The 21194-nt window shown below is 60.1% G+C and overlaps 1 protein-coding gene across 6 annotated transcripts in view; it reads right to left on the bottom strand.

Annotated features, from left to right (window-relative positions):
- Positions 1 to 13476: 13476 nt before the first annotated feature.
- NKAIN1 (sodium/potassium transporting ATPase interacting 1) overlaps positions 13477 to 21194 on the bottom strand; it is a 30215-nt gene continuing 22497 nt past the window's right edge. For all 6 annotated transcript variants that reach the window (XM_083810412.1, XM_083810413.1, XM_083810414.1 and 3 more), the window contains 4 exons: positions 20265 to 20462; positions 19534 to 19594; positions 17231 to 17312; positions 13477 to 15469 (listed from right to left, as the gene is read on the bottom strand). In XM_083810412.1, coding sequence (XP_083666538.1) covers positions 15460 to 15469; positions 17231 to 17312; positions 19534 to 19594; positions 20265 to 20462 — 351 coding nt within the window. In that variant the 3' untranslated portion in view covers positions 13477 to 15459. The remainder of the gene's footprint in view (positions 15470 to 17230; positions 17313 to 19533; positions 19595 to 20264; positions 20463 to 21194) is intronic.

Below are 21194 nucleotides of genomic sequence, written 5' to 3'. Positions count from 1 at the left end.
CCGCGTGGCCCGGGGCTATCATGCCGCCGGTGGTGCAGGGGCCCGCGAGCACCCAGTGCGGGTCGGAGATAACAGCCGCGCCGCAGCGGGTTTGCAGCACACACCCAGGCTGTAGCAAGTGGCTTGCTGACACTCGGAACGGGGTTTGAGTTAATTACACCTGGGATAATGACATTTATGCCCGTATAATGAGAGGGGGAGGGAAGGAGTCCGTCTGTGGGTGAAGGATTAGTGGTTGAAACCCAGTTATGTCAGCAGGTGGGTTATGCAGGCTGGGAAGAAAAGCATAGGGAAGTGGCACATGGGAGCACACTGGGCTCGAAGCCTGGGTCTGAGCCTCTCCTCCAGCACCTCCCTCCTTCCAGCAGCCCCTTCTCCTTCCCACCCTCAGCCGCTGGGAAGTTCCCCACGTCCCCTGGGGATGTGCCCAGGCCCTGGGGCTGCAGCAGCAGGAAACACCGGGGACCACCTCGTCTCCTCCTGCCCCCGTGCTCCCTTCTGCTGCTGGAAGTGCGGTTATTATTTTTATTGTCTGTCGTGTGCTGGAGCGCGGGGATGGCAGAACAGCAGCAAAGACTTCCAGGAATGAAGTGGGGACAGGGAAAAGGACAGGGTTCCTGCAGGCCATGAGGCCTGGCAGGTGGATGAGCCACGAGCCACCAGACCTGTGGGGGACCAGGGCCACCCCTCGTGCTGTGCTCACCTTCTCCAGGGAGCAGCAGTTTGAGGGTGCCTTGGGCGTGGAGACAAAGGGAAAATGTGATCCTTTTATCATGGCACTAAATGGATCCTTGGGTTTACTCAGTTCCTCCGAACTGAGGGCCTGTTCCCCTCCCGGGATGTGATCAAAGGCTGGAGCAGCATTTCTCTGCAGGGAATGAGAGAGACGACCGCTGAGCTTACCACCCGGGCTCTCTCACAGTCCCTGCTGGAGGGGCTGGCAGCCCTCTGCTTCGGGATAAGGCTGCCGGGGTGGATGTCTGACCTGGTTTCCTCAGCCGGATCTCGCCCTGCAGCCTCAGAGCTTGGAGCACCAGCAATAAGAAGCACAGAGCCCCGACCTCTGGGTGCGGGGCTGGGAGCTGGCCTGGACAGCAGCGGCGTGGGCCTGGGGCTTTGGGGACGGGGCTGCCCATGGCCAGGCTGCTCCTGCCCTGCCGCACGGTGCTGTGCCCTGCCTTCATTTCCATCCTGCCCAAAGTCGCTTTCTTGTCTTCACGTGCTTCCCTTCCCTGCCAAACAGCAGAAATGACTTTAGGCTCCTTGGGAAGCACCTCGGGACTGGGGCGCTTGGTGGATCCAAACCTTCCTCTTGGTCCTCTTGGACCTTCCTCAGCAATAGGCAGGTGGAAACCAGCTCAGGGGAGACGCTGCGGTCCCACAACGTGTGCGAAGTGACGGTAAGCCTTCTGCTCAGGGTGCAGATGGTGCTAGGCAATAACGACCCATTCCTTATCGGCATTGCCCCACGGCTTGGGCCTGGGAGGTGGAAAGGGTCCTCCCTTCTTTGCGCCCCACTGGACCATCACGGACAGCCCCAGCACCACGTCCTGGCTCACCACGCCACCTGGCATCAGCCGCCCTGGGCTTCGTCCCTGGGCTAAGGAGAGAAGGCAGCCCCCAGGAGGTGCCTGCTGCCGCCCGGACCCCTGAATCGCTCCCTACAAGTTCCTTTCTCCCTCCGTGGGCTACGGGAGGGGCTTCGTGCACCCTCCATCCAACACCCAGCTGATGCGTCCAAATCCGGATCCCCCACATGTGCTCTGCCCAAATCTGTTCCTTGTGGTGAGACGCCACAAAGCTTATCTTTGAGAGAGAATTACAGTCCGAGAGCAAACAAACCCAGCACCGCTGTGATTCCCAGTCCCGGGAGCAGAGCTTCCCATAGCTCGGGTGGGAAACGCGTGCACGGGACAGGGAATTTGGATGGAAAAGAAAAGGGACGGAGTGACACCGTAAATCACGGGTGAGCAGGAGCCATAACTTCCTCAGCGTCCCCAGGCAGATCAGGCCCTGCACAGCCTTGGAGGAAGGGCAAGCGAGCGCTTTCATTTCGAGGCCAAAAGTGCACTTTTTTTGTCTCTGAAATTAACAGAAAAATTAGAGGAAAGAGCATTTCTCCCTGCCGCAAAATTCTTCTGTGGGGCAGCAATGTTTAGTTAGCCACCATAAATAAATAAAGAAATAAATCATCTACTGAAATTTTTGTTGTTGTTGTTGTTTGGTTGTTTTTTGTTTGATTGTTTTTTTGTTTTTCCCTAAACATAGCCAAAACTTGCTGAGATCTTCACGCGGCATGCTTTCAAAATATGCTTGACCAAAAAGCTTTAGGAGCCAATTACACCATCCAGCTTCATCATGGGGACAGCACTTCATCAAGCCTGGCTGCCTTCGGCCAAAAAGCGGCAACCAGCCCCGCAGCTGGGCGGCTCTGCGACTTATTCCCGAATGAGGGCCGCGTGCCAACACGTCGACCGCCCCATCAGCAACCTTGCAGAGACAGCCAGGGTCCTAAAACTGCGGCCAGGAGGAAAGTCCGGCTTCCTCGCAGGTAGCTGCGGGCGTCCCATAAAAGAGGCATTTCTCTGGGCTCGCAGCACGCCCCTTTCCAGGACGCCAACCACTTCATCTTCAAGAAGCGGCCGCCCGAGTTCCTGGAAACGCCGCTGTGCCAGTCCCGTCCTGCACGTGTGGGTACGGGGCATGCACGGAGCTGCTTTCGGGGCTGGACCTGTCATCGCTGGCAGACCTAGACGGGAAGCATCACGTCAGTTCTGCAGCATCTTTCCACCATCAGATAAAGCGCCGTTTTCACCGGCGCTTCTCGCCTACAGGTTTCCACGCTCTTGTTGAGAAACAGCGCAGACGTTTTCGGGAGTCAGCAGCCAAGTGTCTGAAAGCAGCTGGTGGAGCTTTGTGGCTCCTGAGAGCTGAAAGAAATGCTGGCTGCAGACCCACCTGACAACAGGCAAGGCAGAAAGTTTCGTTTTGGCTGAAAAAAAATCACTTTTTTTTTTTTTTTTCCTTGCAAAAATACACCCCTGAAGATTGAAGGCTTTAAGCAACTCTTCCCAGCCTCGTGCCGTGCTCGGCCCAGCCCAGATCCCCCGGTCCTGGGCACAGCCCCAGCAGCCGAGCTCTGGGCAACGTCTCGAGGGTCTTCACCCCCAAACCCAGCTCTTTTCTCTCTCTGTGCAGCAGGGCAGCTGACGAAGCGGTGACACGCATCCCACGGTCAGAAAATAACACCCACACCGTGCCAGAGCCTTCCTCCACCTCGCTAGGTCCAGGGATGGGAAGGATGAGAAGAGACGTATAGGACTTCTTCCCACTCCTGTGGGGTCAGGAAGAAGTTTTCCCCATGGACCAGGCAGTGAGAAGTGATTTTTTGAGGTCGCTGGCCACTCGAGGCACACAGGACCAGGCGAAGGAGCCTGGGGTGCCCCTAGGACACCGCGCTGACCCAGTCCATGCAGGGGAAGGTGGAAATACCTGCAGAAAAGCAGCAGCAGAAACAACTGACAAAGGGTATAAACCAGGAAAAAGGAAATTCTCGTTCCTTTTTAAAACCACGTGGGTTTTTCCGCTGGACCTGGCTGCTGAGCAGCATCGCTGCAGCGAGGGGTGGGAGGGAGTCCGGGCTGCCCCATTTTGGTGTGCAGTGGTTTTGGGGTGCAGGGTGACCCCGGCTCAGCACCGCAGAGCCAGTGCCAAGGGACGGGGCCCCACTCCACGTCCCCACCCTTCCGTCAGGCATCTCAGCGAGCTGCTGGGCCGCCCGGAGCCCAGAGAGAACAGGAGCTCGGATGGATGCTGAGGATAATGAAACCGAACGTCTGGGATGTAAGCACCTGTTCCCTACAGAGAGCCATGTGCGCGGGCAGGACCACGCTTCCTGGGGACACCGGGGTGGTCCCAGGAGCAGGTGGGATCCCCAAAATCCCACTGCTCAGCAGGGCAGGGGGGGGTTCGGGTGGTGTCACCGTGCTCCCAGGCAGGCGATACCCAGCTGGGCAGAGGCTCCGCGGCTGCTCCCGGCCGGCTCGTGCCAGGCTGGAGCAGAGGTTTGTCCCTGCTCAGGGGCAGCGAGGTGGGGAAACGCTGTCGGGGGGGGTTCGTGTCCGCTGGGGGCAGGTCGCCCCCATATCCCATCACGGGTAGGAGCAGCACCACCTGCACGACGGGGGCAGCGAGGTTCCCCTTCTTGGGGGATCATCCCCCACGTGGTGGCTCATCCCGGTTTCTAATCATCGGAGCTCTGAAGCAGGAGGCTGATTAAGCTTTCCAGATTGTTTGTTATCATTAAGCCCATCAACTCTGGATTTTTCTTGACAGGCAATTACATGACTAAGCCCTTTGGAAGCTCTCTGCCTTCTCAGCCGGAATTCACCGAGTCCCGTCGCCTGATTGCGCCTCGTGGGGAGCGATTTCCCTCCATCAGCTCCGCGCTTGCCATTTGCATTTCATCAGCTCTGCCTCGGTGCTGCGGGGTGCACGGGGGGGATGCTCCCACCTTCTCCTGCTTCCGTGGCATTTCCTTGGCTGAGCTGGGCTGGAGCAGGACCTCGCATTGACAGCGGCTGGTCGTTCCCCTGCAGACCCCAGCTATACATCGCCCCCCCTGCCAGCATAAAGGCTGAGGCAGAGCTCGATTTGCTCCTGTCTCCGTCACCCCGGGGAGGTGACAAGGTGCAGCCACCAGCCCCTGGTGGCGGCCCCCCACGGCACAGCTGTCTGCCCTTTGCATTTTGTTTCCTGTTACGTTCCTGGTTAAGAAAAAAAAAAGACAAAGTGAAGCCATTTAGATCATCGCCCCAGCTGCAGACCCGCCCGCTCAAATTTAGGAAATACCAGAATTAAATTTGCCTGCGCAACCTTAATTCGGCCCCCTCGGGCGCGTGCTCTGTGATCCAGCCTTTAATTACAGGTTCGCAGACGAGGTTTTTCCCACGGCGCCCGTGGCCCAGTTAGTGCCCGGGCTGGCTCTGCGAGGGGGGGACGTCTCCCTGGGACCCCCGCGTCCCCTCCTGCAGGAGCTGGGAGGATGGAAAGGCAGTGGCAATTCTTGAACTGCTCGCCTGCTTTTCTAGTCTTGTTTAACCCGAGCAATTTGGCTAAAACTCAGGGTGCTGGAGGGTTTGGATGTGAAGAAGTGCCGCAGCGGAGCCGGGTGTGTTTGGCGCACAGGGATCTGGCTCCCGTGGGGCTGGCGCAGGCAGGGGCTCCTCGCTGCACCTCCAGACCCCACTGCAGCTCCAAACCCCGCTGCAGCCAGCACCCCCAAGACCCCCCCCCCGCCTTCCCGGCGCGTGGGGCTGCCTGGCTGCCTCCTCCCTTGGCTCCTGGCGCAGAGGCAGAGCCATGTGCACAGCCGTGCTGCTCAGCACCCCTCCGCCCACGCGCACCTTTGATTTGGGTGCCCGTACGTGCCTGGGCGCTGGGTGGAGGCCGCTTTTATTCCGCCTTCCTGCTTGCAGCTGAGAACCGAGTGGCTCTTGCACCTCTGCCTACTGCCAGCTCCCCTGGGAGCGTGCAGGGCTGGCCCCGTCCTTGCCACCAGGGGAACCCGGCTGCCCTCAGCACCCAGCAGAGGTTCCTAACGCAGCGCGGGGCGAATCCAGGCTTCAGGGCGGCGGCATCCTCGTCCTCGGGGTGCCCGCCTGCGGACCAGGAGGCTGCGTTGTTTGAGCAAAGCTTCGATGGGTGCTGGCAAGAGCTTTGCACGTGTGGAGGGGCAATGCATTGCAGAGACCCTGGAGACATCTGGCCTGGGGTGGTCTAAGGATGTTCCCCAGGAGACAAGAGCAGCCGTGAGCACCTTTTTCCATTTGTCGTATGTGCGAGATCGAAGAAAATGTGTCCCGTCCACCTTGCCCACTGCAGTGGTGTGGACTCCTCATTTCCCATGGCTTTGAATCAACAACTCGTGCCAAGTCAGGGCTCTTGGAGGCAGGCCTGTGTTATCTCCCCAGGACGAGGCATGGGACGGCTGTCAGGCTGACCCCAAGGACTGCGAGAGCAGCGAGAGGAGCTGGGCACGGCTCGGGAATGGCAGCTGAGGGAGGAAAACTGTCCAGCCTTCCCCAGCTGGCCCATTAGTCCCCTTTTTTACACCATTCTTGCCCGTAACAGCAGGGGCTGGGTGGCAGCTGGGTGCTGGGCGTGTGCCGAGGAGGGGATGTGCATCCTTCTGCTGGCATCTGGGGGACCACCGGGGACCTTGCCAGGTGGCCAGCAGCAGCGCGGGGGCTCCTGGAGGCGATGCCCGGGCTTCACGGCTGGAGCACGGGGAGCAGCTGCCCCCGAGAGCTTTGCACGAGCTGGACCTGCAAATTCTGCCTTTGCCGCAGGGCAGCAGGACCAGGGGGGCCAGGATGGCAGCTCCGCGGAGGAACCCGCGGGGAACGGAAGGAAACCGCGGGGAGAGCGAGCTCCATGTGCTGGGCACAGCCTCTCCCCGTCCGCAGGGAGCAGGAGCACGGCGCCAGGACCAGCACCAGGAATCCCATGGCAACAGGGCAGGGAGACAGCTTCAGGGGATGGCGTAATGCGGCTGGCACCGGCCCTGATTTTGGGGGCAGAATGGGGCTTTTCCTGCCCCCCTCGCCCTCGCGTAGCTCCCACATCCCTGGCACCAAACCCGCTGCAAACCCGGCCCTCACCTTGCTCTGCTTTCCCCACGCTTTTTCGGTGACGGAGCTGCTCCCAGGCAGGCTCCATCCCACCCCCAGCCCCTTACTGGTGCTCCGGAGCTGAAGGCCAGATGTATTTCAGGACCAGAGCACGACATGCTTTGCTCTGGCAAAGGCATCCCAGCTGCTCTCCAGGCAGGGATGGGGCCAGCGGTCCATATACCCGTTGTATGGGCAGGGTCTTTGAGGAACAGCCAGCCCCTGGTGCAAACGGGGCCGGGTGAGTGACCAGCATGGGGCAGCTCCCACAGGCTGCGGGACGTGGGTTTGGGTCCTGGAGCTGTGCCTTGTCCCCATGGGACGGGCCGAGGTGCGGGCACGGTCCCCTCGGTGTCACCTTCCAGGGAGTGGAGGTGATGGGAGCACCCCAAAGAGCTCCCTGTGGGGCCTCACCAAGGGCTATGGGGATTTGGGGCCCCCCCACCATGGCATGGCTCTGCCTGCACCCAGCAGCGATGCGCTGCCAGGAGGGGGGTGCCCCTTGTGTCCCTGGGCACCCTGCGAGGTGCCACCCAGCTCGTGCCTGGCGGAGTCCTTTGGACAACCACCCGACCCCGAAAGGGGGGAAAATGGCCCCGGGCCGTGTTTTTCCATCAATCTCCCACCAAAACCAGGCAGGGAGGATGCCTCCCTCTGGACGCTGTTCCCATTGAGCCCCCTGGTCCCGGCTCCTTGCGTCTCCTTCTCCTTTTATCCCCGCACACCTCGGGAAGCGGCCCCGGCACGCCGGCTTTGCACGGCCCCGCGTGCGGGTCGGGCCTCGGCGCAGCCCTCAGCCGGGGCGGATTTCCCCTCCGCAAAGAGCCGAGGTTACGCGTGCAGCCGAAGAAGTGTGCGAAGGCTCCACGGATCGGCTCGGGGCCCTGAAAAGAGGCTCTATGCCTTTGTTCGGCCCCGTGAAAGCGGCTTTTTTTACTCCTTCGCATCTGTGCCTCGCAGCGGCCCTGCGGTGGCGGGAGGGGAGCGGCGCCCGTGCGCGGGGTCAATCGGCCCTTTGTTGCTCCCCTCCGTTCCCTCGCTGGGGCTGGAAATGGAGAAAAACTGGAGAAAACCCCCTCGCTTTTCTTCCTGCCCTTCCTGTTTACGGCGGCGCGCCGCCGCTTCGCGTGACGGCTGCGGGAGATGCTCGGACTCCGTAATGACATCCCAGCATCGAGGGGCACGGCTCGGCCGAGGGGTTCGGGGCTGGAAGATAAAGGGGAAATAAATAAATAAATAAAGCCCCTGCTCCCCATGGCTGTGGGGAGCAGCACAGCACCCACGGTCTCACGCTTTTGGGGTGGTTTGGGGCGCTGAGCGTCGGTGCCGGGGGTGCTGCAGCCGTTTCCCAGTGAGACATGCATGGGGGGGGGGGGGGGGGACATCTCGTGGGGGGGACAAGAGGCACGGTGTGCGATGGCAGAAAGCTGAAATCACACTTTTTCTGGGCAAAACACACTCGTGGGGAGGGTCTGGCCGATGGGACCAGCATCAGCACTCGTATTGCCAACAAAGCGCTCGTTTCAAAGAATTTTTCCCCGCTGCTTCGGAATCAAGTTACATCCACAAACCCGCAGGAAGCTGACGGGAGTGCCAAGCCCTCTGCTTGCTGTTGGGGAAAGGCAACAGGTCCTGAGCCCACCGGGAACGCGCTGGGAGAAGGCACAGCACCGCACCGCCGCGTCCCGCGCCTCCGCACCGCTCGCCCACGGAGCCCAGCACCCCCGGACCGAGGGCTCTCCCTCCACCTGCAGCTGCTTGAAGGCAAACACGGGGTTGTTTTATTTTTCTTGGGAAAGGCAGAAAATACGGTCGGTGTTTGAACATAAGTTTGCAAACACGACACCCCCGGCGATGGGGTAGGTGAGCTGGTGGTGGCACCAAGGCGATCCCCAGCCTGGGGTGAGTCACAGGGGAATTGCGACAGGCGCCGAAGCCGGGACGTGGATTGCAGGAGGGGTTTTCGGCGCCAGCATCTCCTCCCACCCTGCCCAAGGACCCACCGGTGCCAGGCCGGGGTTTGGGGGCCTGGCACCAGGTCTGGGTGCTGTGGGGCTGGGAGCAGCGGGAATGATCCCGTTTGCTCGGCACGGCTCTGTATTTGTAACAAAAAAAAAAAGGGATTGGATGGGAAATGCACCCCACTGCACTGAAACGCACGTGGAAAAGCAGTATTTTCCGCCCATAGTGCTGAAATTGGGTTGAATTTGGCAAAGCAGGAATGAGGGCGGGAGCACAGTCTCTGCTTCCACACCTGACCGTGACCTCCAGGTGCCTTTCAGCTCTGAGACACTCAGGATCTCTCTTTCCCCACTTTCCTCCTTCCCTTGAACTCCTCCCAGTGAGCTGATAGCTGGTCAGGGTCTGCGACCGCCAGCGATGGATGCCAACCCCAAGAGGGGGGAACCCACCTGCTGCAGCTGTGAGCATCCGTGGTGCTCACCTGCACCCCGAGACAAAGCCCGATCGTCCCTGGGGACCAGCACCAGGCTCCCCGTCGGGGTTTCCCACCCCACAAGGTCCATGGGAATGGGATATACCAGAAAATATCCAGATGCCTGCACCAATGCTAGGATATCACACGCAGCTTGGAGCAACGCCCCCTTCAGTGCCCGTTTTCCTGTGCTCAGCCTCTTTTATTTCCCCTGGAAATGCAACGGAGATGTGCTTGAAAAATTTTCTGTGTTGGCTGAGCGAGCCGGGGGCTGTGCCAGCACCCCAGCCGAGCAGCTCGCTTGGCCCAGCGAGCAGCGAGGTGATGCGCGCCTCTAAGAGCGCTGGAAGAAAAACACCCGTGAGGGGAACAGAAGGGCGTGAGCTGGCCAGGAATGGGAGCAGGACGGAAATCAGGAGGGTTTTTTGGCATGGACGGGTGGCCAAGGTCAGATGGCAGATCCAGCAGGGTGACAACACCCTCACCCGCTGAGGCTGGGGATGGGGACGGTGCTGAGCGGCCCGCAGGGACCCCACGGAGTTGTCGTCACTGGCTGTGCCCTCTGGGACATGCTGCAGAAGGGATTTGAGAGAGGAAACCATTTTTTTAAATTATTTTTTTCAAAAATGGGGGAAAGGTGCCACGCGGGTCACCCCGATGCTGCTGTGCCAGCCTGGCCCCTGCTGTGCTGGGGGGAGCTGCGTGGCTCCCCCTGTTTGCACCCATGGTGCCCACCTCCGGACCCAAAACACCCCTGCAGGTCCCAGCCCTCGCCCCAGTGCGGGGGGATCGGTCGGTGCCGGTGGGGTTTGTGGGGGGGATTCGTGTGGGATCGCCCCGGTTTCCCGGGGACCCATCACGGTGTCAGGTGGGCCTTTGTGCTACGGGGGGTTGGAGCCCGTGAATGCCGCAGCCCAAACGTCAGAGCACGGCTGCGGGTTTCTTATTGCTTTCCCTTTACGTGAATTCTTGCAGATCAATATTAACCTAAATCTTGTTTTCATGTCTCCGTATCTCTTTGCCTTGGAGGCAGGCAGACGGACCTTCCTCCAAATTTCCAGCTGTGAACAAATGCAATTTATTACCTGTAAAGCAAATTTCAGTCCTTGCTTCCCCCCGAAACGTCCTGCTGGCCGAAAGCAGCGAGCAAATGGCCCAAAGCTGCTTGCAAAGCTCATTTTCCTGAGCACCCAGGTTGTGAAAATGTTTTAGAAGAGACCTTTCCTAGCTGGGCTTTTTGTTTAAAAGGGCTTCTTTGTTAGCAGGTGTAAAATCTGACCTGTTATAACTCCTGAAAACCCCGGTGCAGTGTTATCCTTTGTCTACAGCCGCAGTTTCACGCTTTCCTCTTTATTACCTTATTTACTATTTTCCACGTGGTGTCAAAAATAACCCCTTAAGACAAAGCAGAGCCCAGGCCAGCGAAACCCTCCCTGTGGCCGTGGCACTGCCAAGAGCCCCCGAAGCTGCCAAAAAGCCGCCGCCTCGGTGCCGCCACCGTCACCTCCCGCTCGCTGCCGAGCCAGCAAAACCATCGTCATCCTCGCTCGGAGATGGGCGAGGATTTACCCCAGAGCGGTGCTCAGCCATCCCCACCTCCAGTATTTATTGCGTGCCGGGGAGCGCCAGGCCTCAGAAATACAGCTCTGCCCCCAGCCAGGTCGGTCTGGGTGATTTTAAAGCAGCCTCCCAGGAATTTTATTTCTTTTTTTCTGCACCGCAGGGAGGGCTTGGAGCCGCCTGCGGGTGCCAGGAGGCATCTTCCCCGCTGGCCGTGGTGGCCTCCGGGGCTGGTGGCTGCTACAAATAATCCCCTGCATGGCCCTGGGTCATTTTAGGGACAGCCATGAAATAATCCTCCGTGAAGGCTCCCCACATTTCCCAGTCCCACCAGTGCCGTTCGCCCTGCCCAGCGCCCAGCTCCCAGCACGTGGTCCCAGCACGAGGCACCCGGGTGGATAAAACCACACGTGGCCGAGGGTGCTCAGACAAGTTTCTGCAGGAAAACGCATCCAAAGCTGTTAAAATGCAAAGAAATGGCTTCAGGCTCAGGAAGCTGGTGAGATGTGCTTGGCTGGGGGTGGGGGGGGGGACAGGGCTGGGGACACTTCTCCAGCCCCTTCTCCAGCCCAGGCCACCCCCAGGCTGCCTGCCAAGGGAGGGAGCCCCGGTTTTTAAAGGGCAAAAGGGGCCACCGAGGCTGTCCCAGCTGGCCCCCAGCGCCCTGCCCTTTGGTGCGGGGATGGAAGGCACAGCCTGGTGGCATTGCCGAGGCCCTGGGGGCGCTTCCAGTGCGTATTCCAGAGCTGCTTCAAAATTAATTCCCGGTGCACATCCAAATTGGGGTTTTCTCTCTCCGCCCCGGTGGGCTGTAACGCCCCCGGCCCCTCTGCCACACGCCCCAAAGGCCACCGGGTACCCCGGGTAAGGGACAGTGAGTTTTGTGACCACGAGCTCTGCACAGTAACCTGGGCGATGCCCCCACCCAGCCCCGATGGGTTTAATTAACCCCCCCTCACCTAACTCCCGTGTTTCTCTGCATTCGGGCTCCGCTCGTCGCTGTCACCTCGGCTCTGCCGGCTTCGGGCTGAGCCCCCCGTGGTGCCCGCGGGAAGGGCTCATCCCTGCACCAACCCTGCCGCAGGGGTGGCTTTGGGGCAGAATTACCCCTCTTAGCCACGTTGCCACAGCAGGTTCCCGGAGCTGGGATGGGGCAGGGCAGCAGGAGGGCGTTTTGCAACGGGTGAGTGGGTTTCGAAACCAGTCCCCTCCCTTCTGCCCTGCACGGATGCTCTGGGACCCGAGGCTGTGGGACCGGGGGGTGTGGGGATGCTGACCCACAGCCACCGGGGCTGATCTCTGCTGCCAAATAAGCAGGTCTCATCTCAACCCCCCCAACTCCCCAAATCCCTCCCTTCCCACCTTGCTATCTGGAAGCCTTGGCATAGCTCGCGTTTAATCAGGCTGCACCAAAACACACATCGTTACCCTAATTATCCCCACCACAGCCGCCTGGTGCTGCGCCATGCAGGTGCTTTCCTCCACCCTTCTGGGCGACCCCAGAAACCTGCTTTTTGGGACCATCGTCCTCACCCCCACCCCTCCTTGCAGCCCAGGGTGGCCCCATCTCTGCTGCCCTTCTCCATCCACCGCACCAGCGGCTTCCCCAAAACCCATCCGGACACACCAGGGAGGACGAGGTGTCCCCCTGGGCCCCCCCAGGTCCCCCACGGCACCCCAGCTTTTCATCCCCACCCAGGTGGAGGGCTCAACGTGTGTGTTTCCACCTTTCCCCTGCTCGGACCATCCCACCTTGTTGGTCGTCCTTGCTGGGAGAGCTGGTGCCCGGGTGTTCGGGTAGCACGGGCGGGAGATGCTCTTGGAGAAGCATTGCCAAAAGGGAGTTATTTTTTCACAGGTTCAGCTTTGGATGGCCTAGCCGAAGCCCTCGGATAGCAGGACAAGTGGGTGACCCGGTGACACACCTGGAACAGGGACGCCCAGGGCCACTGGGGACCAAACCACGGTGGTCCAGCCTGTCCCCACGTCAGGGACAGGGCAGGACAAAGGGTTAATTCAAGCCCAGCATTAATTCAATTGCTTTGCCCCCTTCCTTCTCCCATTTTGTGGGAAGAGGTGGCAAAGGGGAGAAAATTCAAATGAAGCCTGAACAGAAAACGATAACGATGTCTTTGATTTAAAACTTTAAAAAAAAAAAAGGCTTGGGGTACTTTGCATGAGAATATGCTCCGAAGGGAGCTGGTGGGAGAGCCGCCCGCTGCTTCTGGGTTTTGTCGTTTGCTTCAAGCCTGGTATTTAATCAAGTTCAAATTGGTACTTCAGTGATGGAGAAGGGATATTCAAGCAAAGAGGAACTCTTCTCTTCTCCCAGGCTGTGATGGGGATGGGATCTTGTTAAGTTTTCTTATTAACAGGAAGAGTAAATTCTTATTAAGTTCTTATTAGTATATAGAGAGAGGAGAAGGGGAAGGGGAAGGGGAAGGGGAAGGGGAAGGGGAAGGGGAAGGGGAAGGGGAAGGGGAAGGGGAAGGGGAAGGGGAAGGGGAAGGGGAAGGGAGACAACCCCTGATCTCCCCCGTGCACGGGACCAGGTTGTGATGCGCCACCGACACGTCCCATCGCTCGCCAAGCAGCAGTGTCAGCACCGAGTGCTGCGGGTGCTGCTTTGCTGCTGTTTTTCCACACTCAGGTGTTGGGCACCAAAAAGCTGGGGAAGAGAGCCCATGCTTAGCTCGGAAGCAAGCCGGCAGCATTTTCTTAAGTGGAAAAAAAAAAAAAAAAGTGAAAACCCCACCAATTTTAATGGATTCAACTGCACAAAACGGAAATACACAAAACCAGAGCAGCCTTCGGGTGAAACTCCTTCGACTTTTATAATTACAGAATAGAAAAGAAATCCTCGGTTCACGTTACAAAGACAGTCTTATAAAAAAACAAGCCAACGGAAAGAAGACCGCGGAGCACCGGCAGTGCTGGGGTGGGGACCGTCCCCGCTGGGGCTGCTGCTGTCCCCCGGTGTCACCAGCGCTGGGACGTGGCTCTGGGGACGGGTGGATGGGGCCGGAGGTGGGCTTCAACGCCTGGAAAGTGTTTTTTTTTTTTGTCTTGGAGGTGGGGGGAAAGGGCTGGGAGTTATTGCCTGCGGAGCTCCCACCCTGGCTGGGGCAAGGTGACGGGGATGGCCGGGATGCGCCCACCCCGAGGATTCAGGCTCGGGCAGCGATTCCCTTCTGTGCTCCGTCCTTTGGCACTTTGTGGCTGCTTTATTTTTTTTTTTTTTTTTGGAAGGAAAAAATTGCTCTGGGGCACGGAAAGAGCCCAGGCCTGGAGGAGAAGCCCTGGGGAGGCAGAAATGGCACAGCCCCATGGACCCTGCTCATAGCCAAAGGTGCCCAGGCAGTCTGGGGACAAACCCACGGGATTCGGGACCAACCTTAACTCACCTCCATGTCACAGGTTAGGAAGAGGAAAGTGAAACTGGAGTGCATCGGCGACCCGCAGCATCTTCTTCAACTGAACGTTGTTTGCAGGGTATTCCAAGCTTTTTTTATTCCCAGCTCTTCTTAATCTTCAACGGAGACGCAACTGCGCCCCTGGAGCTCACACCTTGCCTCCCCCCCAAACCATTCCCCCCTCTCCCAAATCATCTCTTACCATTTTTACACTGCCAAAGCAAAAAGTCCTGTTTGGGATGATGCCAGAAAGGGCGGATTTGCCCCCAAAAGCCCGACCTGCCGGGGCGGGGGGCAGAGGAGCAGCCGAGGATCCGAGGGGGGCAGCGGGCGCTGCCAGCCTTCGCTGAAGGCACAACGTGGCCTCGGGCTGCGAGGAGGAGGAGGAGGAGGAGGAGGAGGAGGAGGAGGAAGGCGCGAGTATGCTGGGACACGGGTGGTGCTCAACGAAAGTGTACTCAGGCACTTCAAATTAAAAAAAGAAGGAAAAAAAAAAAAGAAAACATTCATTATATTCATTAAAACAGCCTGAAAGGGCCGTGTTGAGAGCAGCGTCGGTATTGCCAAATTCAAGCATTCGAGTAGCGGGGGCAGAAACCCCAACATGTGGCAGCGTCCGGACGGGCAGGAGGTGGTGGCTGGTGGCAGGGCGCGATGTCCCCAAGGGTCCCGGGGGTGGTGGCACCGCGGGCAGCCCGGCCCCAGCCCCCTCGGTGCGGCTGCGGGCGCCTTTTGGGAACGAGAGCCCAGGTCTGTGCCATCCCGGCTCCAAATCTGATGCTTTAGGAAGGTCTCCACGGGACAGTGACGGAGCAGCCCCGCTTGTGCCGCGCTGCCACCAAGCTGCAGTTACCCCCCGCAGGTCCGAGCTGCTCCAAACAGGCTGGGTTTTGCCCCAAATCCCCTGTGCTTCGTTCCTGCCTGGCATGCAGGAAGAGGACGCGCTGCTCAAATTAAAAACCAGGTCTGAGAAACAGAAGAAAACGGTGTCCGCTGACCGAGCCCACGTCCCCACTGTGTCCCCATGTCCCCGCCACGTCCCCACCGCGCTGGCCCATCCCGGGGGGCTCGGGCACAGCACGAGCTGGGTGCTGCAGCACCGGGGGCTTCCTTGGGTCTTTCGTGGGCGACCTGGAGATGTCGTGGCCTTGCAGCTGTCTGCTGGGGGAGCCGGCCCGGTGGTGGAGCCCTTGGACTTGCTCAAGCCCCCGCTCAGCTCCAGTTTTGGGGTGCGGGGCCCCCCGGCAGCGGGAGGAGGGCGGGGGGAAGCGGCTCGGTGTGGTCCCCGTCCCCCGGGGCGGTGGTGGTGGCGTCGGGCTGGGGACAGGCGGCTCCCAGGGGTCCTGTCCCACGCCGGCCGGGGTGGATTCAGGGCATGGGGTTACCCGGACCTGGGGAGCAAAGGGGAGAGGTGGCGTGAGGGCTGGTGCTCGTGTGTCCCCGTGCGTCCCCACGCGTCCCCGTGTGACACTGAGCGAGGGGACATGGAGTCACGGCCACCGGCACCCACCAGTTGCCCATCCCTGGGGACAGAGACCCGCTGGGGGTGGCCGGTGGTGGTCCTCACCCTTGTCTCACCAGGACCCCCAGCCCCGGCAGTGCAGGGCAAGCACAAGAGGGGGACACGGTGCCACCGCTGCGGCTCCACGAGACCCGGGCCGTGGCGTGGGACATGCACATCCTCCTTCTTCCTCTGGGTGGAAACCCTCCCACACGGCCAGCTTTAATCCAATTACAGCTAATTGGGAGCTGCCTGAGAGGCTTTAATTTCACAGGCTGTAGGCAGAATGGATTCATCCTGCCTCAAGTGCCTGTGGAGACACAAGGGACAGCAGCCCGCAGGTATGGCCCCGGGCAGGGGCTGGCACAGAAACAGCACATTTGGCCCCAAAAAGAAGCACTGTGGGGTCGGATGGTGGAAACCCACAAAATATCCGGCTCCTGTAGCAAATTTCCAGGCTCTGTGAGCCCCGGTGTCTCGTTGGCTTGAGCTGCAAACCAAATATCCGAGCTGCTGATGCAGGACTGGGGGCCCAGCTGGGCCCCCCCCGGTGTCTCCTGCACGTCCTATTTAAAGCAAAGCCATGAGGGTTTTGCAACCTTCATGAGAGCCCCCGTCCGTCCCTGCGATGGATTTGGGATTCTCAGCCTCAACTCGTGCTCGCGTCCAGCAGGTCCAGGAGAAATTTGCTCCTTCCACTTTGCTTTTCTGTCCACAGGAGGCCCAAATAGCACAAAGCTGGTGATGGGCGGGTGGGCACCGGGACCAAACCTTCCCAAATGCCTTTCCAGCACCCTGCCAGCTGCAGCACGTTGGGATCATTGACAGCACCTTACCCTTTCCAGGGCCCTTCCCTGGTCCCATCCCCTTCCTCTCCCCCAGTCCAGGTCATGCCAGCCCTGGCGTCCGTCTGCAGTGCTCAAGCAATGGAAACCCTACTGAGGGTTTCCCTACCCACAAAGGCAGAGCCAAAGGGTCCCCCCCCATGTCCAGGGGACACCGTGTCCCCAGGGGATGGGCTGGCAGAGGGCAGGGCACCCGAGGACACCCGGGGGTGGTGGGTGCTGGGTGCTTGCACTGCTCCCGGCGAGAGCCCAGCGGTATCCCGAATGCATTTGTTTCGCCGCAGTCCCCTCTTTGCATATACAATTGCCTGGTGTGCCCTTGAATTTGCATATGAGACTTAAAATATAATTAATTGTTTGCAACCAGCAAAGCCCAAACGAGGCTAATCCCTGTAGATTTTGCAGCCTTATCTCATTTGAGCATTTATCTAGTTAAGCTTAATGGGCAGGGGAGAGGAAAGAAGTCACTGAGTGCCTCGCCCCCGGGGGGCCCGGCCCGGCAGAGCCCGCACCCGCTGTGCCCCCACCCCACAGCTCCTGGGTGCCACCCAGAGAGGGGCAGAAATCCCCCCAAACCATCCAGCACCCAGCTGAGCCCCCAGCACCCATCATCTGGGTGGCCCAGGCTGATGGAGGTCCCCGTTCAGCCCACGATGAAGCAAAGCAGGGCATGAGCCTTCCGAGATCTGCTTTCCATTGCAGCAGAGCAGACGGGTGGCCCCAAACCCTTTTGGGGTCACACAGGTGGCCCGAGGGGGCTCTCAGGTCGCCGAGCAGCCCCAAACCCGCCCCCGGGGCGCACTCACGTGTACAGCGGCTGTAGCTGTAGGTGCGACGTCTTCTGGGGCGCCTGGTAGCCGTAGGAGTCAAACCCGCCGATGAAGTCGACTGGGGAGAAGGGGAGAGCAGCGGGGTGAGCCGGGCGGGGGGCGAGGGGCTCCCCCCACCCCGTGGGGCCTCGCTGCACCCCGGGGATGCGCTGCGCCCGGCCGCGATGCACGGAGCCGGACCGGCCCCGGCACAGCAGCCTCGTGCGAGGGCTGGACGAAGCGGGTGAAATTACCCTATCGTTGTCTGCAGAGCGGGCATTTAGGGGGAATTATGGAGGAATTGCGTCTCATTTAAAGCATGTAATTTAGGAGGATCGCAGACACCGATACGGCAGCTCTCGTGCCCGCCGTGGCCGCGTTGCCAGCCCGCTGGTTTAATCCTCCTCCGGCGCTGTGAGTGCGGAGGGCAGAGCCCAGGGCCTCACCGGAGCAGATAGGGCAGCACGCAGGGCACCCAGGGCCTTCCCCACCCCCATCCCCATTGGTACCCTGCAGATGTAAGTTCTTTTTTTGGTGCTGGATCCCACGGCAGCATCGGGAACACCCCACGAGGCTGGGCACCGCAGGAGCTGCAACGCAGCCACTCGCTCAGGGGCGACCCCACAAACGCCCCCGGATCCGAAATTCGCCTGGGTTCGCCCTCGAGGGAGGCCGCTCGCCCCTTATTTGTCTTTCTGACTTAATATTCAGCCAGCTCTCAATTTTGATGGCACCCATCCATTTCCAAATCTAATAAGATATTCCATTAAAAAGATACATTTGAATCTCGGCTACAGCGGCATTAATATTAAAAGTGTATTGAGCGCCCGAGTTTGTTTGAGTGTCGCGCAGCCGCCTGGAATGCAAACACGCTTCAAAGACAGCGGCGGCAGATAAGCCCCGTGCCAGATCCCCGGATCCATAAGCGAGTTATTACAACAGGCAGGGTCCAATTTCACACGGAGATTTTTGCCTTTCCGCTACAGCGGTTACAGAGGCAGCGGCAGGGAGAGTGCACCCTGGGGATGCTGAGCCCCAGTCCCGGGGATGCTGAGCCCCAGTCCCGGGCTTCCTGCAGCTCCCCCAGGGTTTTTCCCCAGTGCCACGATGGGATCCAGCACCTGCAAAGGACCTCACACCTCCACGTACCCACCCGGACGCATTCTCGCTAGGACGCGGGGGACGCCGGCCGCTTCTCGGTGGCTTTGCTGCGCTGGCGGCCGCAGCACATCGCTGCCTCCGCCCGGCTGCTGGGGCTGCCAGCTGGCATGAATTAATTAATGGCAGATGAGCATTTAATGGGGCTGGATGGCCACGGCTGTAACTGCCTGTTTAATTGTTGTCGGGGTACTCAGCACTTCCGTACGGGTGGTTGCGGTGATTATTGTCGGAGCGAAACGCACGATGTAGATTACAGAAGAATTAGCCCGCTTCTTGGCTTAAATTTCCCCTTCTGCCCCCGCTCAGAAGTACAACATATCCTATAGGGATGGTGGGGATGATTTGCTCCCGTCTGGTGGCTCTGGCCATGGTTCTGTCCGTGGGGAGGCTCGCCAGGAGGACACAATATGTCACATTTCCTGGTCCCCGCGTCCCACAGGGCTGTCGGAAGGAGGAGGCAAGGAGAGGCTGGAGCTGGGAGGTGTTGGGATGGCTGCAAACCCACTGGATCTGATGTTGATCTCCTGCACCCTGTGGTTTGGGCTGCGGCACGGTGACACCTTGGGGTGCCAGCGGCAGGATGCTGTGGGACCCCCTGGTGCCAAGTGCAAACCAGCACCTCCCAAACGGGGCAGGAAACAGCGAAACGGGGACGCTGGAGACATCTAATGGGGCTGGGCTCACTCCAGGGGGATTTGCTCTGGATTTATCAGGGCTCAGAGGCTGCTGCATGCAGCAAGGGCAACGGCTTGGTGATGCTCCCTGCTGCGATGCAGGTCCGGAGGCCCTCGGGGGCGTGCTCTGTCCCAGGGGGGTGAAACCCCACTCTGGGTGGCACCAGTCCCATTCTGCACCCCAAGGTCTGACCGCTGCCATCCCACAGCACCCGTGGGAGATGCGGCAGCTCAGGGCTGTGACACAGAACTGGGGGGACCAATGGCATGAGGTGATGGCACGAGGTGATATGTCACACCCCGACACAGTGCAGCTGCCTTCTCAGGGAGGGAAAAAGGGGCAAAAATCCCAAATAAAGTGATCCCTTCACCTGCCCCGAGCCAGAGCTGCCTGCGCCCCATGCCATCTGGGATGTTTTTGCAGCGCTGCAGCTCGCCCCTGTGACTAATAGCAAAGGCACTCACAGCTGTCTTCTTCCTCCAGAAACACTTTGCTGACGTAGCAGGCGTAGACGAAGCCAAAGAGCTGCAGAACAAAAAGCGGGCAGAGAGAGAAGCCGGTTATCGGGGCGAGCGGCACCGCGATGAGGGTGATGGGGGGAGGATGGATGGAGCTGCTCCTGGCGCTGCGACGATGCCAGGGAACACCCGGCTGGATGCTGGCTTGGGGCACAGAGGTGGGATGGCTCCGGACCCCAACTCCCTTGCAACCCCCAGGACTCCCCAGGAGCTTTGCACCCACATATGACCCCTTCCCCTCTGCCCTTTTGTCCCCGAGGTGAGAGCGTCACCATTTCATTAAGGGGGGGACCCTGCACTTCCAGCACACAGCGCATCCCCGTCGGCTCAGACTCCCGGCAACGTTTTGTCACCGCTCTTCTCCAGCTCACAGCACCCGTGGGACGCCAGGCGGGGAGAGGAGCAGCGCCCCCGGTGCCCGCCGTGCCACCAACGCATCGCCTGCCTGCTGGGCTCTGCAACCCCCTGGTCCTGCAGCACCCAGCCCGCACCGTGCCGCGCTTTGGGGAACGCAGGCATGGGCAGGGACCTCGCGCGGGCCCCGTTCGCTCCTCTCTTCCCAAACGCAGCTTAGCCAAAGCCACCCACGAACTATAACCGGGACCGCGGTGTGGCGAGGTGCCGGGACATCTCGCTGGAGTCCAGCAGCTCGGAGGAAGGTGCCGGGGGGCCCTTACCGCCAGGAAGATCTGCGCGGCGCTGCTGACCACCTCGATGTACTGGTAGTCCAGCAGGCAGCCGCTGACCGTGATGACGTGGTGGTCCTCGGGCGCCAGCTTGGAGTTCAGCACCGGCGTCACCAGGCAGCCCGGCCCGTTCTCCATCCACCACGAGCGATGCAGTGAGGTATTGAAGGTCATGATGAAGTCCCGGTCCTGCGGGAGGGGAGCAGAGGCACCACCTTGGACCCAGGGCTCCCACCCGGGCTCACAGCGGGGGGTGGACAAAAAACGGGCTTTTCCAACCCGAGGATGCTCCACGAGTAAAATCCCCGCTGCAAAGCTGCACGGACACGGTGCTCTCACTGCTCGCTGCCTGGAGCCCCCGCCAAGGGCAGGTCAGCACCGGTGGGTGTGTTAATGAAGTGCATCCAATTAACCCACTCCTCTCCCTATCCCAAGGCTGCCACCCCCAGGGTTTGCTGCCCCTGCACCAGGCGTGCACGGTGCTGAGCTGAAATTCAGCACCAGCAGGGGCTTGGGCTTGCTCCCGGGTTTCAGCTCCTGGAGCCACGCGCTGTGCGTTCCTTCCACGCAGCCACCTCCACTGCGAAGTGCGACGCTTCATCACGACATTAGGTTTGCTCTTTTCATGTGAGAGCTATCATTTAACACCCCAGGCCCAGGCTAAGAGTGCGCTGGTGGCCGCCCCCCTGCGGTATTTTCAGCCACCCTGGGTATTTTCAGCTGCCCTGTCCATCATGTGCACCCCTGGGGGTTGGGGTCTCCCCGTCTTCCCCTGTCACCGGAGCAGCACACGGACCCCAGAAACCCTCCCAGAGCCCCAGGAGACCCTGGAAAAGTGGGGCCATGCAGCGCAGCATTTACAGCAGGATGGAGACCCTCCTCTGCTCTATCTCCTACCGTTGTGTTTGGAAGTGGTGTCAC

This window comes from Anser anser (assembly GCF_964211835.1).
Source record: "Anser anser genome assembly, chromosome: 24".
NCBI lineage: Eukaryota > Metazoa > Chordata > Aves > Anseriformes > Anatidae > Anser > Anser anser.
This window is presented reverse-complemented; position numbering and strand designations above follow the sequence as displayed.